The 15194-nt window shown below is 42.9% G+C and overlaps 1 protein-coding gene across 6 annotated transcripts in view; it reads right to left on the bottom strand.

The window, feature by feature from the left end:
• The window catches only part of ADAM23 (ADAM metallopeptidase domain 23), a 197206-nt gene extending 196438 nt beyond the window's left edge, over window positions 1–768 (bottom strand). For 2 of the 6 annotated variants that reach the window (XM_061382590.1, XM_061382599.1), the window contains exon 1: window positions 263–766. In XM_061382590.1, coding sequence (XP_061238574.1) covers window positions 263–476 — 214 coding nt within the window. In that variant the 5' untranslated portion in view covers window positions 477–766. Of the gene's footprint in view, window positions 1–262 lie in introns of all 6 variants that reach the window. The other 4 variants (XM_061382573.1, XM_061382610.1, XM_061382582.1 and 1 more) reach the window with 3 other exon arrangements.
• Between the last annotated feature and the right edge of the window lie 14426 nt (window positions 769–15194).

The raw sequence follows: 15194 nt of genomic DNA, 5'->3' as shown, positions 1-15194 counted from the left end.
CTAAGTTGCACAGAAATCAATTAGGGACCCCGCATCCACTAAATACCTTCCGGCAGCAATTTAGTGACTGCAACAAAAAATGGACTTCAAAAAGTGAACTGGGGTGAACGCGGGTTTGAGAATGAGAGAGGTGCACAGGCAGGGAGGCTTGGAAAGGCCGAGCCCTGGACATGTCCGGAGCGCACGGTCCCGCGCGCCCTTCGCTTTCTTCTGCAGGGCCCGTTGGGCAAGGCAATGCAAAGGGCACCGGGGCCATACCCACCGCTGGGTGCAGCAGCCCCCCAGGCGCGGGGCCGGGACGAGGCGGCGAGTGGAGGCAGCAGGAAAAGGACGAGGAGCAGGCGGCAGGGAGGCGCGCGGGCCAGGGCGCGGATGGGCGCCGGGGCGGCTGAGCCGCCGCGGGGGCCGCTGGAGGCTCGGGCAAGGCTGCAGCCCGCCAGGGGTGGCCGCCGGGAGCTGTTGCCGGGTGGCTTCATGGCTCATAGCTCCCGGGCGCCGCTTGGTGTGGCCAGCGAGAGCGCGGGTCTAGGCTGCAGGGGAGGCTGCGGGCGGAGCCGGTCACGCCGGCTCGTCGCGCATGGTGCGGCCGCGGACAGGGGGTCGAGGCTAGGGGCTGGGCGGCGCCCCCTCCCTTGCTCGTCTCTCAGCCCCTCCCCGGGCGGCCGCTGAAGAGTCCGGGGGTTCCCAGTCGCTCCGCCAACTTGGAGCCTCCCCAGATGCTCCGCCCTCCCTGCGGCGGGCGCGGCAGCTCCAGCGACTGCGGGGGCTGAAGATGCTGAGGATGCGCGCGGACGCGAGTGGCGCGGACGTGCTCCCCGCCCTCGAGAGCGCGCCCGAGCGCGGCTCCGCGTCCCGATGCTGATGCTGATACTGATGCTGATGCTGTTCCCTGGCACGGGACGCACTGCGCATGCTTTATTGTGGAAGAAAAAGAAGAAGAGATGGGGGGAAAGGCAGCAGAGTGATGCAGCATCAGAGGTGATGGTGGCACCTCCAGAGGTGGGGGCGGCGGAGAGAGGACGCTGGCAGTCAGGGATTAGCCAGAGGGAAAAAAAGAAGAGTGTGGGGATTTCCAGGGCAAAAAAGATATGGAGGAAACAACCATCCAGAGAAATCGACCTGCCTTTTCCACCGCCCCGACCTTACATACCCGCTCCTAGTCCAACCCCCTCCTTCTAGTGTAAAACTTAGGCCAAGCCTTTCCTTCTCAATCCTTTATTTATTTCCTTCCTGCAAATATATCTAAAGGATTGCAGCCGGGAAGGTAAAAATAGCGCTGCTCCTCATTCAGCTCTCCGGCAGCGCCGGGGAACTAAGACTGGGAAGCACGCTGGCGCGTGGCGGGCTGGCTGGCCCGAGAACGCCCAGAGGCCTTGCAGAGTCAGACCTCGGGTGCAGGGATCCCCCAGCTGGGCCCTCCACCCTGGCCTCTGTCGCCAGACTAGTGCCCAGGGGCTTTATGGAAAGCAGATAGAGCTCAAACGTTCAGAAAGGATGGCTGGACGTACCGGGGAAGGATTTAGAAATTCTGGCGGGGAATAAATACGGAGATTAGAAACTAAGCGTGTGGCAGCTATCTTGGGAAATCTAGCATTTGTCAACCCTGTGGGTGGGCATGCATCGGAGAGGACGCATTTCAGATTTTGAGATCTGAAATGACTTCTGTAGAGAAAAAGAGATTTCTCTCTCACCGCTGTAAAAAATACGGAGGAAAAAATAAATGCCTGAATTGAATGGATTAGCAGCCACTAAATCCGATGGTTTCCGGTTAGGGCCTCTGGCAGATTTCAGCTCCCAGCTCCCATAATACAAGCACTCATTTATTCCCCCTCCCGATGACAGTCTGAGTAATAACAGTAGTGTTTTTCTCCGTTATGTGTATTTTAAATGGAGATAATAACATCTACTTTGGGGAATCAAGAATTCCACAATTAAAAAAAAAAAAAAGATGTGTAAAATAGATTTGGAAAAAAAAAAAATGATGTGTTAGGGTTAGTTGGAAGCCTGTGTAGCACAGGGAGTTCCACTCAGGACTCAGATGACCTAGAGGGGTGGGATGGGGGAGCAGTGGGCGGCTCAAGAGGGAAGGGATTTGTGTATACATGTAGCTGATTCATGTCCTACAGCAGAAACTAAAACACCATTGTAAAGCAATTATACTCCAATTAAAATAATAATAATAAAAGAAAAGATGAGGGTATATTGCACCATAGGGATGACAGGACTCTGTTGTTAGCTGTCTTCTCCACTTTCATTTAAAAGAGAGGGAAGAAAGAGAAAGAGAGAGATGAGACACACCCACAGAGACCAGAGATCTCAGAACTATTAGAGAATTAAACACTAATATTATCTCTTCCTCCTTGTATCAGAGGTAGGATAATTTGTTTTCACACATTTATTAATGTGAACTTGTAATTGATGCTACCTCCCCCGAATGTGGGCAGCAACAGTTTTCCTTTTGACTCAATTTGTGTCCCTAGAACCTAGCATGGTGTTTGTGGCACAGAGAAGGCTCTCAGAAAATATGTCATGAATGACTAGACCAGCCGGTGGTGCCCATAGCAGGAGCCACCTGGGGCAAGCTGATGAAAACACACTCACCACCCCAGTTCCTACTTGCAGCCCAGTGCTCTTGGGGATATCCCCCCTCAAGACAAGCAGGTCATGGCCAGGTTTTCCCAATTTATATTTGATATATCAATATAATCCTGTAAAAGGGTTTGGGCCAAAGGAGGTAGATAAGGAATGAGAAGGAAAAAGGAAATGAAGACAATGGATGCCCAGATGCAAAGTTCTTTAAAAGATATCTCTTGCAATCGAGTGACAACCTCTCAAAGCCTCTTCCAATAAATAAAGCCATGAATCACCCTGGATCAACTGCACACCCACCTGTCAGCAGACACCATCCCACAGACTTGAGAAACGGAATAAGGACTGAATTCCATTTCTAGTAAGAAGCAGGAGTGTTTGCAAAAAAAAAAAAAAAAGATGTTGTCTTTTGCACTATAATCCAAAAACTGCATTTATTTACCGAACTTTAATGTTTATACACTCGACTGGAGGTAAGATAATGTATCAGCAAATGAAACTGAGTCAGAGAAGGAATAAGTCACTCAGGAAAAAATGTCCCAGGAGTTTGACCTTTAAACTATATATTTAAGGGAAGGTTAAAAACAGAATCAAAGATTCTTTAGGTGGTTAATTTGTTTAATTTAGTAATATCCTCACTAGGTAGTTTGGAAGTTTTATCATTAGAGAGTTGAGTTCTAAACAGTCTCCTCTGCTCTCATGCTGCTGCTGCTGCTGCTAAGTCACTTCAGTCGTGTCCGACTCTGTGTGACCCATAGACGGCAGCCCACTAGGCTCCTCTGTCCGTGGGATTCTCCACCACCTACTGCTTTGCTCTGTATTCATGCCTGTGTATATCATCTTTCCTCTGTCAAAAAACACGGAGACCTAGGCTGCCTTTCAGTCATCCCTCATCTGCAGAGCCTAGAGAGCACCCAGAATAGGGTCAACACTTGATAAATGTGTATTGGGTAGAGGAGGCTCTCACAGGTAGGAGGGAGGGATTCAGTAAGCTGAACTGGAATGAAGAGAGAAATGTACCAGAAATTTGAATGCTGTAATAGCTCTGATTGGGCTTCCCAGGAGGCACAGTGAAAAAGAATCCACCTGCCAATGCAGGAGATGCAGGATGCAGGATGCAGGTTCCATCTCTGAGTTGGGACAATCCCCTAGAGAAGGAAACAGCAAGCCACTCCAGTATTCTTGCCTGGAAAATCCCATGGCAGGCTACAGTCCACGGGTCACAGAGTCAGGCATGACTTACCAACTGAGCATGCAAGAGCTCTGGTTAGACATGTGTGCTGGGCCCGGAGAGCAGCAGGCACCACTGGAGTGGACTGGTCAGTTTGGTAGATGGAGAAAACTGCTGCAGTTATAGGGGAAGGCAAGCAGCCAGAAGGTCCACGGGAAGAAAATTATAGCAAGCAATATGGATACTAAATGAACAGGATGAAGGATCTGTGCAAGCAGTGTCCACTAAAGATGGCTGTGCTGCTCCCCAAAAGTGGTACAGCTAGGCTGGTGAGGGAAGATGCCCAAAGTCCTCTCTCGGCTATCATCTGCAGCAGGGGCCAGAACCAGACCTGCCTTGAAACCACCGAGCAAACGGCCTGCACAGGAGCAAGCAAAAGGGTGGAAATATTCGATTTGGAAGGCATCTGTCTCTACAGGGCTGAGATTCTGGTGGAGAAGGCAGGGGGGGGGAAAAAGATCACAGAAAAGGGGCCTTGGAAGATGAAAGCAGGTGAAAAAGTAGGACAATGTAGCAAATTCACAAGAGCAATTAGAATGGAAAAATCATTTGACCAAGAAGCCAAGGTCAAAGACGGTGGATGGCAAATTGGTGGCTGGTGATGATGTTGAGGAGCGGTCTGGGGGAGGGAGAGCAGAGGAGCAAACAAGGGCCAAAGGGCGGCAGCTCTGATTGAAAAGCCGAGAATTCTGTTACAGCGTCTGCTACAGGAGGTTTCTCATTCTCTTTTTAGACTGGCTGTGAAGATTGATTTTACAAGTGAGAATTAATGCTTCCAAGGGAAGAAGTGTGATGAGAAAAACAACTTTTTGTTTTTCTGACTTGCTGCCTAGGCATTTGACAGTATGAAAACCCCGCTCACGCCAGAGTCAACATTTAGATGAGGACTCGACCTTCAGATTCCCACCTTAAGCTCACATTTGCTTTTTCACCTGTACCTCTTCAAGTTACCACCTAGGGTTAAGCCAGTGAAAGGTCAGTGACCTCTGCCCCAACCACCTTACAAGGGATAGATGCTTGCCACACTCTCTATCTCCTGCTCATTGGTGACCTGGAACAGAGGACTGCCCTTTCCCCAGCTCATTACTCCCACCACTCCCCCAGCTTCTGGGATCTGTAAGTAATAAATCTTGTCTCTCTGCTTCCTTTGTGTGGGTTTATTAAAACTGTGCCTTCAATCCAACTGACTTAATTGATTACACTTTCCCAAAGTGGGAGCTCAGATGACAGAGAGAAATTAGCCTGCCCCTGTGCCCCCTCACTTTGCAGCAGGTCATAATCTGCATGTTCTTAGCTCAACCCCCCAGCTCCAGCCTCTCAAAACAAGACAATGTACTTCTTGGTAAAAGCCAAAGATGGGTGAGCTCTTTATTGGTACTTTCCACATGGTTCTGGGGTCAGCGAGCACTTTCTCTAGAGTTTCATATAGTAAATATTTTAGGCCCTGTGTGCCATATGGTTTCTGATGCATATTCTCAGTATTTTTTAATAACCCTTTAAAAATGTAAAAATCATGCAGCCTGCAGGCCCTAGTGTTGTCAACCTATCATTTTTAACTGCATATATATATATGACTTTAGGTTACATTTTTTTCATCAACTGCATTACTGTGCTTGTGAGCAGAAAACATGTGCAAGAGTACACATGGCTCTAACTCAAAAAGAACTAGCTGTTCATTGAACTTTACGATTTGTTTAATCACCATGTAATTGCTTAATTTTTAATAGACATTCAACAGTTGAAGGGATTCCTAAAGAAAGAAGCATTCCTACATTTTGAGATCATTCTCAGACTTAGAAAACAGAGGGAAATGTCAGAAATCATTTGCCAAAAAAATACAGATACAGAAAACATCCCAGACTTTGTTTTGTTTTGCCAAGATGCATTTTCTGGTGAGCAGAGAGATGCTGAATGAAGGTTCCAGCCGTGACAAGTCAGAGGATGGACTAACACACGCAGTGACAGCCCATCCTGGAGCCTGTCACCATAGGTGTCCTGACTATGTGTTCCTCAAACTCAACCCTGAAGAGTAGCTGCAAGGCAGCAAGTACACAGCTGCACAAGCAGCCTACAAATTCATGAAAAATAAGTCTGCAAGTCTGAATTAAATACACTCGCTCATTCTGAAGGACAGACCACAGTGGGCCAATTTCAGAAGTCAAGGTGTAACTTACTCTAACTCTACCGGGAAAAGTAAAAGTATTTATTACCAAAACTGCAGTGGTCACAGACATATTTCTAATAGAATAGTTGAACAGACAAAAATGTATCCAAGTGTCAAAGCGTGAATATATCTGAATAAAGATAACCATTGGGGACACATAAAATTTAATTCTTAAAGGATATTATTTATACTAAATGAAGGTTAAGTATGAATTCCTGACAGAATAAGATATAGCTTTAAAACACTTGACTTCTCTCCCCACTACACAAACATTTGACTAGTTTATCCCAGTTTGCTGCACTTACAAGCTGTAGTACAAAGGGATAAACAAGCGTGTCGTGATGATTTGCGGTGATGACCAATGCTGTGCAAAAATTGGAAGAATTGTGTTTATTAATAATCACTGAGGCAGCATGTTACTATTAAACTCTCTCTGGGTCACAGAGCAACTCTTTGAGTTTCTGCAGTAGTAAATTGCCAAGTACTGATTGGGGAAGGAGGTCCTCAACTATCAATACTTTTAGAGACTGGAAGTGAATCTTATCTGAAAGGGTAGAATTCCACCAACAGAATTAATGTACTAAAGCTAATCCCTACATTTTCTTAATAATAATATTTAAGCTCTTTAATAACATTTGCTTTAATACTTACTGTGCATTTACACATCACAAAGTGCTTTTGCATGGTGCACACTCGTGGTCAGTAGTGTCCGACTCTTTTTCAACGCCATGGACTGTAGCCTGCCAGGCTCCTCTGCCCATGGGATTTCCCAAGCAACAATACTGGAGTGGGTTGCCATTTCCTTCTCCAGGCGATCAAACCCGTGTTGCATCTCCTGCACTGGCAGGCGAATTCTTCATCACTGTGCTACCTGGGAAGCCTTCAAATGCTTTCATCTATTTTATTTTATTTGATCTTCAGTTCTGTCACAGAGAGGACAGTAATTGCTATTCTTTTCAGGGGTTCCATCTTGGATGCAAGGACATTAAGGACCTCTGGTTTTTGCAGTGATCCTCAATCCTGCCTTTCCATTCTAGTCACCTGGAAAGCTTTAACAACCTATTGATGACTAAGTATTTAGAACCTTCATGAATGGAGTCTAACATCAGTGTTTTAAAATTTCTCCCAGTTTAATTGAATGTGAAGCAGAGTTACGATGTACTGAGAAGAGGGATTTCCCAAGACCACACATCAGAACAAGATTCACACATCAGAACTCGAATTGGAACCCTGAATTCAAGTCCTGCACTGTCCCCAAGGTCTTCTTCCCTATTTCTGCTTTTATAACAAGTTTACCCTGAACAAGGAAAGTTTAAAAAATTAACTTAGTACAATTGCTGCAGGTTTTAAGAAAATACAGAATTAGAAAGCATTTGAGCCGGAAGTTATCTTTGAAGACATATAGGATTTCAAACCCACTGTTGTGGAAACAAAGACCCAGAGTTTAAGCTTGTTACCCAGGATCACACCAGTCTGTGGCAGAATTGGGGCTGGATTCAGAGTTCCTCTTTCCAGGCTTTCCAGTACGTTGCATTGTACTTTGTAAATAGTTTGCTTTTAAAAATTGACTTGCAAAAGTCTTGGTCAGTCTGCAATGTAATTCATTTTTAGTCTTCCACTCAACATTGCTGTGTAAAGATAAAGAAAGATAGAGCTATGAGGTCTGGACTCAACAGCATCAGTTCCACTAAGCCCAGTTCAACAGCATGGAAGCACAATACAGTTTCATATACCAGCATGGAAGCAGCTCAATATGGGGGGGGCGGGGAACTATGGACAAGGTCCCACACATCTTTGGAGGTAATCCATCGAAATACAATACCTATTTTTCTCCTATTTCTCTTGTTTTTTGTGTCTCAAATATTTTCAAGGGACAATTTTCTCATCCAATGAGTTTCTTGTAATACCCTCAGTATATTTTAAGAATTCAACAACTGTAACTTCTTAAATCATGGTTTAGGTAGTACCAAATTTGGTGAGAAACCAAAAAAGAACACAAATAATAACAATAAAAATAAAATACTGCATGCACGCTCAGTTGTATCCAACTCTTTGTGACCCTATGGAATGTAGCCCACCAGGTTCCTTGCTTATGGGATTCTCCAGGCAAGAATACTGGAGTGGGTTGTCATTTCCTCCTCCAGGGAATCTTCCTGACCCAGGGATTGAACCCACTTCTCTGGTGTCTCCTGCATTGCAGGTGGACTCTTTACCACTGAGCCACCTGGTAAGCCTCCAAAATAAAATAATAACAATAATAACAAAGAGAAAAAGGAAGAAGAGAAATTTTTATGCAGCAGCTAAGATGTGCTAGATACTGTGTTAAGCACTTTAACTGGATGGTCTCATTAAACCTTCATGCAATTCTACGAAGAGCTACTGTTCTTACTCCCATTTTGACTGATTAGAGAACTGAGGCTTGGGAGAAGTCAAATAATTTATCCAAGGTCATATGACTACTAAGAAGTAGGGCTGGATCAGGAAGTGTGTTTGCCTGACTCCAAAGAATAAACTCCCAACCACATCATGATGAGTCATAAACACTGTCAATTTATCAAGTCTAATAATCAAATTCACCACAAAATAACTAAAATTCAATCCTCTATCCATTCCACATTTAATCAGAAATGAATTTTGTTTGAAACTGGAGCTGAAAAACACCAATGCCGTATAGTTTACTTGGCCACAGCCTCAAAACAAACACAAAACAAACAGTCGTTTCAAAGGACTTATAGCCCTCTGAAATCATGGCACTTGACTATAAATAGAATTTTTATTTTTGTTTTTGTCTGTTTAAAACCATAAACATATTGATCCACACACAGAATTGTTCTGAATTGTGTTCCTTACTTCACAGTAGAGATTTTTTGAATCTCTACAGCCATTCTATATAATTATTTGTATAATTCCAAAACAAAACCTAGCTATGTCCAGATATTTAGTTTCCTAATTAAAATACCATTCCACAAGAGAGGGCCAAGATCCCCACTAGAGAATTTAATTTTTTCTAAATTTCAAATTAACCAACATAGCTACCCATTCACATTAGTTTAATTATAATTAGCAACATTTATTAATCTACTCCTATCAAATAATATTAGCTTTTGCCAACACATTAATATGTTCAGATTTCTAATGACATAACAAAGAAAGCTTAAACTCTGATCAGCAATTATTAAATATTTTTATTCTTTTGTTATTCTGAGGCAAAGAGAATAGCTAACAGCTCCTTAGACCATATAGCATGCTCTGGTGCAACATTTGTCACTTACTATATTCTGGCACATAAGTTAAAGCTAAAATAGCTATATTATTTCTGTAAGACTGTCACGGAATTAGACTATTCATGTCACAGACATAGACATAGCTTAGAGATAGAAAACGAGTAATAGAGACAATCACTTCTCTAGAAGGAAACGATAAAACTCTAGGCTTCTCCTGAATCCAATTCTAAGACTTTTTTGTTTGCTATTTTGGTAAATTATCTGAGGGATAGATTGCATGCTGAAGATGCTCTGGCAGAAAACATGAAGTTTTTCCATGTAATAAAATGTTTGGCTGAACTGAGATAAACTATAAACAAAAATTTCTGAGGCTGTGTGACCTGGCCAAAAAATACTAAGAAAAGAATTTCATTATCAACAAGTAAGTTTTGGAAAAAGTAATCTAAACTATTTATATATCTACATAGCTATACATCCTACCTTTAAATATCACAGCACACATAGTGTATTATCCACATCCCAACTGGCAATAACACACACACACACACACACACACACACTCCTGCATACCAACATGGGAGTTAGACTGTGGAGCTGACTCTCCCTTGAATAAAACAACTTTATTTAAAAATGCCTACAAAGCAATATTGATAACCAAACAGAAAATATGATCAAAATTACACCAAACTGTGATGTACAAGTTCTATAAAGCAACTGGGCATGATTCAGGAAAGAGCATTTTAAAAGACCAAGCTGCTGTCAGATGAGAAGAACCTGTGAAGATAAGAACCACATCATCTGGCAAGATAAAGAATGAGAAGGAATATTTTCAAAGAATTTAAAAGCATGAACAGTGTAGATAAGGTGAACATAACCATCCAAATCCTAAAATATTTTAATGAAGGCAAGGCATCTGAAATTTGAGAGAGAAATTTTGAGCAGACAAGTAGTCCCATACATGGACCCCTGTTGGGAAATCCCCACTGCTGAAAACATTCTGAGAAGTAGGTTCCCATGATTATGTCTATATTTCATGGTCTTGCTCCCCCAACTCAGTATGGCCAGTCAAGTTTTTACCTGAGATTTTAAAAATTAAGATTATTTTATAGAGCAGTTTAAGATTCACAGCTGGAGCAGCAAGCAGCACTGGAGCAGCGAGCAGCCGAGAGGAGATACCCCACGTCCAAGGTAAGGAGCAGCAGCTGCACTTTGCTGGAACAGTCGTGAAGAGATACCCCACATTCAAGGTAAGAGAAACCCCACTAAGATAGTAGGCACTGAGAGAGGGCATCAGAGGGCAGGCAGACTGAAACCACAATCATAGAAAACTAGCCAGTCTAATCACATGGACCATAGCCTTGTCTAACTCAGTGAAACTAAGTCATACCGAGTAGGGTCACCCAAGATGGACAGGTCATGGTGGAGAGTTCTGACAAAATGTGGTCAACTGGAGAAGGGAATGGCAAACCACTTCAGTATTCTTGTCTTGAGAACCCCATGAATAGTATGAAAAGGCAAAAAGATAGGACACTGAAAGATGAACTCCCCAGGTGGGTAGGTGTCCAATATGCTACTGAAGATCAGTGGAGAAATAACTCCAGAGAGAATGAAGAGAGGGGGCCAAAGCAAAAACAACACCCAGCTGTGGATGTGACTGGTGATAGAAGCAAGGTCCGATGCTGTAAAGAGCAATATTGCATAGGAACCTGGAATGTTAGGTCCATGAATCTAGGCAAATTGGAAGTGATCAAACAGGAGATGGCAAGAGTGAACGTCGACATTCTGGGAATCAGCGAACTAAAATGGACTGGATTGGGTGAATTTAACTCAGGTGACCATTATATCTACTACTGTGGGCAGGAATCCCTTAGAAGAAATGGAGTAGCCATCATAGTCAACAGAAGAGTCTGAAATGCAGTACTTGGATGCAGTCTCAAAAACGGCAGGATGATCTCTGTTCATTTCCAAGGCAAACCATTCAATATCACGGTAATCCAAGACTATGCCCCAATCAGTAACGCTGAAGAAGCTGAAGTTGAATGGTTCTGTGAAGACCTACAGAACCTTGTAGAACTAAAACCCAAAAAAGATGTCCTTTTCATTACAGGAGAATGGAATGAAAAAGTAAGAAGTCAAGAAACACCTGGAGTAACAGGCAAATTTGGCCTTGGAGTACAGAATGAAGCAGGGCAAAGGCTCATAGAGTTTTGCCAAGAGAATTCACTGGTCATAGCAAACATCCTCTTCCAATAACACTAGAGAAGACTCTACACATGGACATCACCAGATGGCCAACACTGAAATCAGACTGATTATATTCTTTGCAGCCAAAGATGGAGAAGCTCTATACAGTCAGCAAAAACAAGGCCAGGAGCTGACTGTGGCTCAGATTATGAACTCCTTATTACCAAATTCAGACTTAAATTGAAGAAAGTAGGGAAAACTACTAGACCATTCAGGTATGACCTAAATCAAATCTCTAATGATTATACAGTGGAAGTGAGGAATAGATTTAAAGGACTAGATCTGATAAACAGAGTGCCTGATGAACTATGGATGGAGGTTTGTGACATTGTACAGGAGACAGGGATCAAGACCATCCCCATGGAAAAGAAATGCAAAAAAAAAAAAAAAATGGCTGTCTGAGGAGGCCTTACAAATAGCTGTGAAAAGAAGAGAAGCGAAAAGCAAGGGAGAAAAGAAAAGATATACCCATTTGAATGCAGAGTTCCAAGAATAGCAAGGAGAAATAAGAAGGCCTGCCTCAGTGATCAGTGCAAAGAAATAGAGGAAAATAATATAATGGGAAAGACTAGAGATCTCTTCAAGAAAATTAGAGATACCAAGGGAACACTTCATGCAAAGATGGGCTCAATAAAGGACAGAAATGGTATAGACCTAACAGAAGCAGAAGATAAGAAGAAGAGGTGGGAAGAATACACAGAAGAACTGTACAAAAAAGATTTTCATGACCTAGATAATCATGATGGAGTGATCACTCACCTAGAGCCAGACATCCTGGAATGTGAAGTCAAGTGGGCCTTAGAAAGCATCACTATGAAAAAAGCTAGTGGAGGTGATGGAATTCCAGCTGAGCTCTTTCAAATCCTAAAAGATGATACTGCGAAAGTGCTGCACTCACTATGCCAGCAAATTTGCAAAACTCAGCAGTGGCCACAGGACTGAAAAAGGTCAGTTTTCACTCCAATCCTAAGAAAGGCAATGCCAACGAATGCTCAAACTACCGCACAATTGCACTCATCTCAGACACTGGTAAAGTAATGCTAAAAATTCTCCTAGCCAGGCTTCAGCAATACGTAAACCGTGAACTTCCAGATGTTCAAGCTGGTTTTAGAAAAGGCAGAGGAACCAGAGATCAAATTGCCAACATCTGCTGGATCATCAAAAAAGCAAGAGAATTCCAGAAAAACATATATTTCTGCTTTATGACTATGCCAAAACCTTTGACTGTGTGGATCACAATAAACTGTGGAAAATTCTTCAAGAGATGGGAATACGAGACCACCTGACCTGCCTCTTGAGAAACCTGTATGCAGGTCAGGAAGCAACAGTTAGAACTGGACATGGAACAATAGATTGGTTCCAAATAGGAAAAGGAGTACGTCAAGGCTGTATATTGTCACCCTGCTTATTTAACTTCTATGAAGAATACATCATGAGTAACACTGGGCTGGATAAAGCACAAGCTGGAATCAAGATTGCTGGGAGAAATATCAATAACCTCAGATATGCAGATGACAGCACCCTATGGCAGAAAGTGAAGAAGAACTAAAGAGCTTCTTGATGAAAGTGAAAGAGGAGAGTGAAAATGTTGGCTTAAAGCTCAATATTCAGAAAACTAAGATCATGGCATCCAGTCCTGTCACTTCATGCCAAATAGATGAGGAAACAGAGTCAGACTTTATTTTTGGGGACTCCAAAATCACTGGAGATGGTGACTGCAGCTATGAAATTAAAAGACGCTTACTCCTTGGAAAGAAAGTTATGACCAACCTAGACAGCATATTAAAAAGCAGAGACATTACTTTGCCAACAAAGGTCCATCTAGTCAAGGCTATGGTTTTTCCAGTGATCATATATGGATGTGAGAGTTGGACTATAAACAAAGCTAAGGGCAGAAGAATTGATGCTTTTGAACTGTGGTGTTGGAGAAGAGTCTTGAGAGTCCCTTGGACTGCAAGGAGATCCAACCAGTCCATCCTAAAGGAGATCAGCCCTGGGTGTTCATTGGAAGGACTGATGTTAAAGCTGAAACTCCAATACTTTGGCCACCTGATGTGAAGAGCTGACTCAATTGAAAAGACCCTGACGCTGGGAAAGATTGATGGCAGGAGAAGGGGACTACATAGGATGGGATGGTTGGATGGCATCACCAACTAAATGGACATGAGTTTGGGTAAACTCCGGGAGTTGGTGATAAACAGGGAGGCCTGGCGTGCTGTGGTCCATGGGGTCGCAAAGAGTTGGACGAGACTGAACTGAACTGAACTGAAGTTTCACAGCAAAACTGAGATTAAGGTAAAGTAATTTCCCCTATGCCCTCTACTCCCACAAATGCATAGTCTCCTACAGCTCAATATAAAAAAAACTCAACCTGATTAAAAAATGGGCAGAAAACCTAATTAGACATTTTTCCAAAGAAGACATTCAGATGGTTAACAGGCACATGAAAAGATGCTCAACATTGCTGATTATTAGAGGAATGCAAATCAAAAGCACAATGAGCTATCACCTCACACTTGTCAGAATGGCCGTGATCAAAAATCTCCAAATAACAAATGTGAGTGAGGATGTGGAGAAAAGGGAACGTTTGTACATTGTTGGTGAGGGGATATGAATTAGTGCAGCCGCTATAGAAAATGGTCTGCAGATTCCTCAAAAAACTAACAATAGAGCTACTCTATGATCCAGCAATTTCACACTTTGATGAATATCTGAAGAAAATGAAAATAATTTGAAAAGATCCATGTACCTCAGTGTACATAGCAGCACTGTTTACAATAGAAGTAACCCAAGTGTCCATCAACACTTAATAAAGAAAATGTGATTTTGTTGTTGTTTAGTTGCTCAGTCCTGTCTGACTCTTTGTGACCCCATGTACTGAAGATGTGATATATATTTATATAACATATATATCACATATACGTGTGTGTATCTGTGTGTATATGTGTATATATCACATACGTATCTATGTATGTGTGTATTTGTCTATTTTGGAAAATAGTCTTATTGCACTAGCCAGAATTTCCACTGTGTAGAAAAGGAGTGGTGAGAGGGACATCCTTGGCTTTTATGGACTTTTCTTAAATTGGACCTAAGAAAAGAGAGTAGGTCCCTCTCTGGAGATATGTGGATCAGCAGCTTTGTTTCACATTCCAAAAAGTCAGAATGGTGCCCATCCACAGTGAGAATCACTAAGAGGATCCTGACTAAGGAGAATAGAAAATTTGCTTTCCAAATCAGGAAACTTTTAAGAGTGAAAGTAGTGTTATTAATAGTTAAACCAAGAGGAGAACTGGCATAAACTGGGATGTCTTGGAAAAACTCAGACATATGTTCCCCTTAGCTCTTGCTATAAACAGAGAGAACAATGAGAGGAATCGTGGCTATTCTTATATATTTTTTTTAATGTCTTCAGTATTTGAATATTGCAGAGGCTGGTTTTGAAAAAGAATAATATTCACTTTGATTGCTGTTCAGTTCGGTTCAGTTCAGTCGTTCAGTCATGTCCAACTCTTTGCGACCCCATGGACCACAGCACACCAGGCCTCCCTGTTTACCACCCTGTTTACCACCAACTCCCGGAGTTTACCCAAACTCATGTCCATTGAGTCGGTGATGCCATCCAACCATCCCATCCTATGTTGTCCCCTTCTCCTCCTGCCCTTAATCTTTCCCAGCATCAGGATCGTTTCAAATGAGTCAGTTCTTCACATCAGGTGGCCAAAGTATTGGAGTTTCACCT

Source organism: Bos javanicus, chromosome 2, assembly GCF_032452875.1.
Source record: "Bos javanicus breed banteng chromosome 2, ARS-OSU_banteng_1.0, whole genome shotgun sequence".
NCBI lineage: Eukaryota > Metazoa > Chordata > Mammalia > Artiodactyla > Bovidae > Bos > Bos javanicus.
The sequence above is the reverse complement of the archived record's forward strand: the minus strand, read 5'-3'. Positions and strand labels throughout refer to the sequence as shown.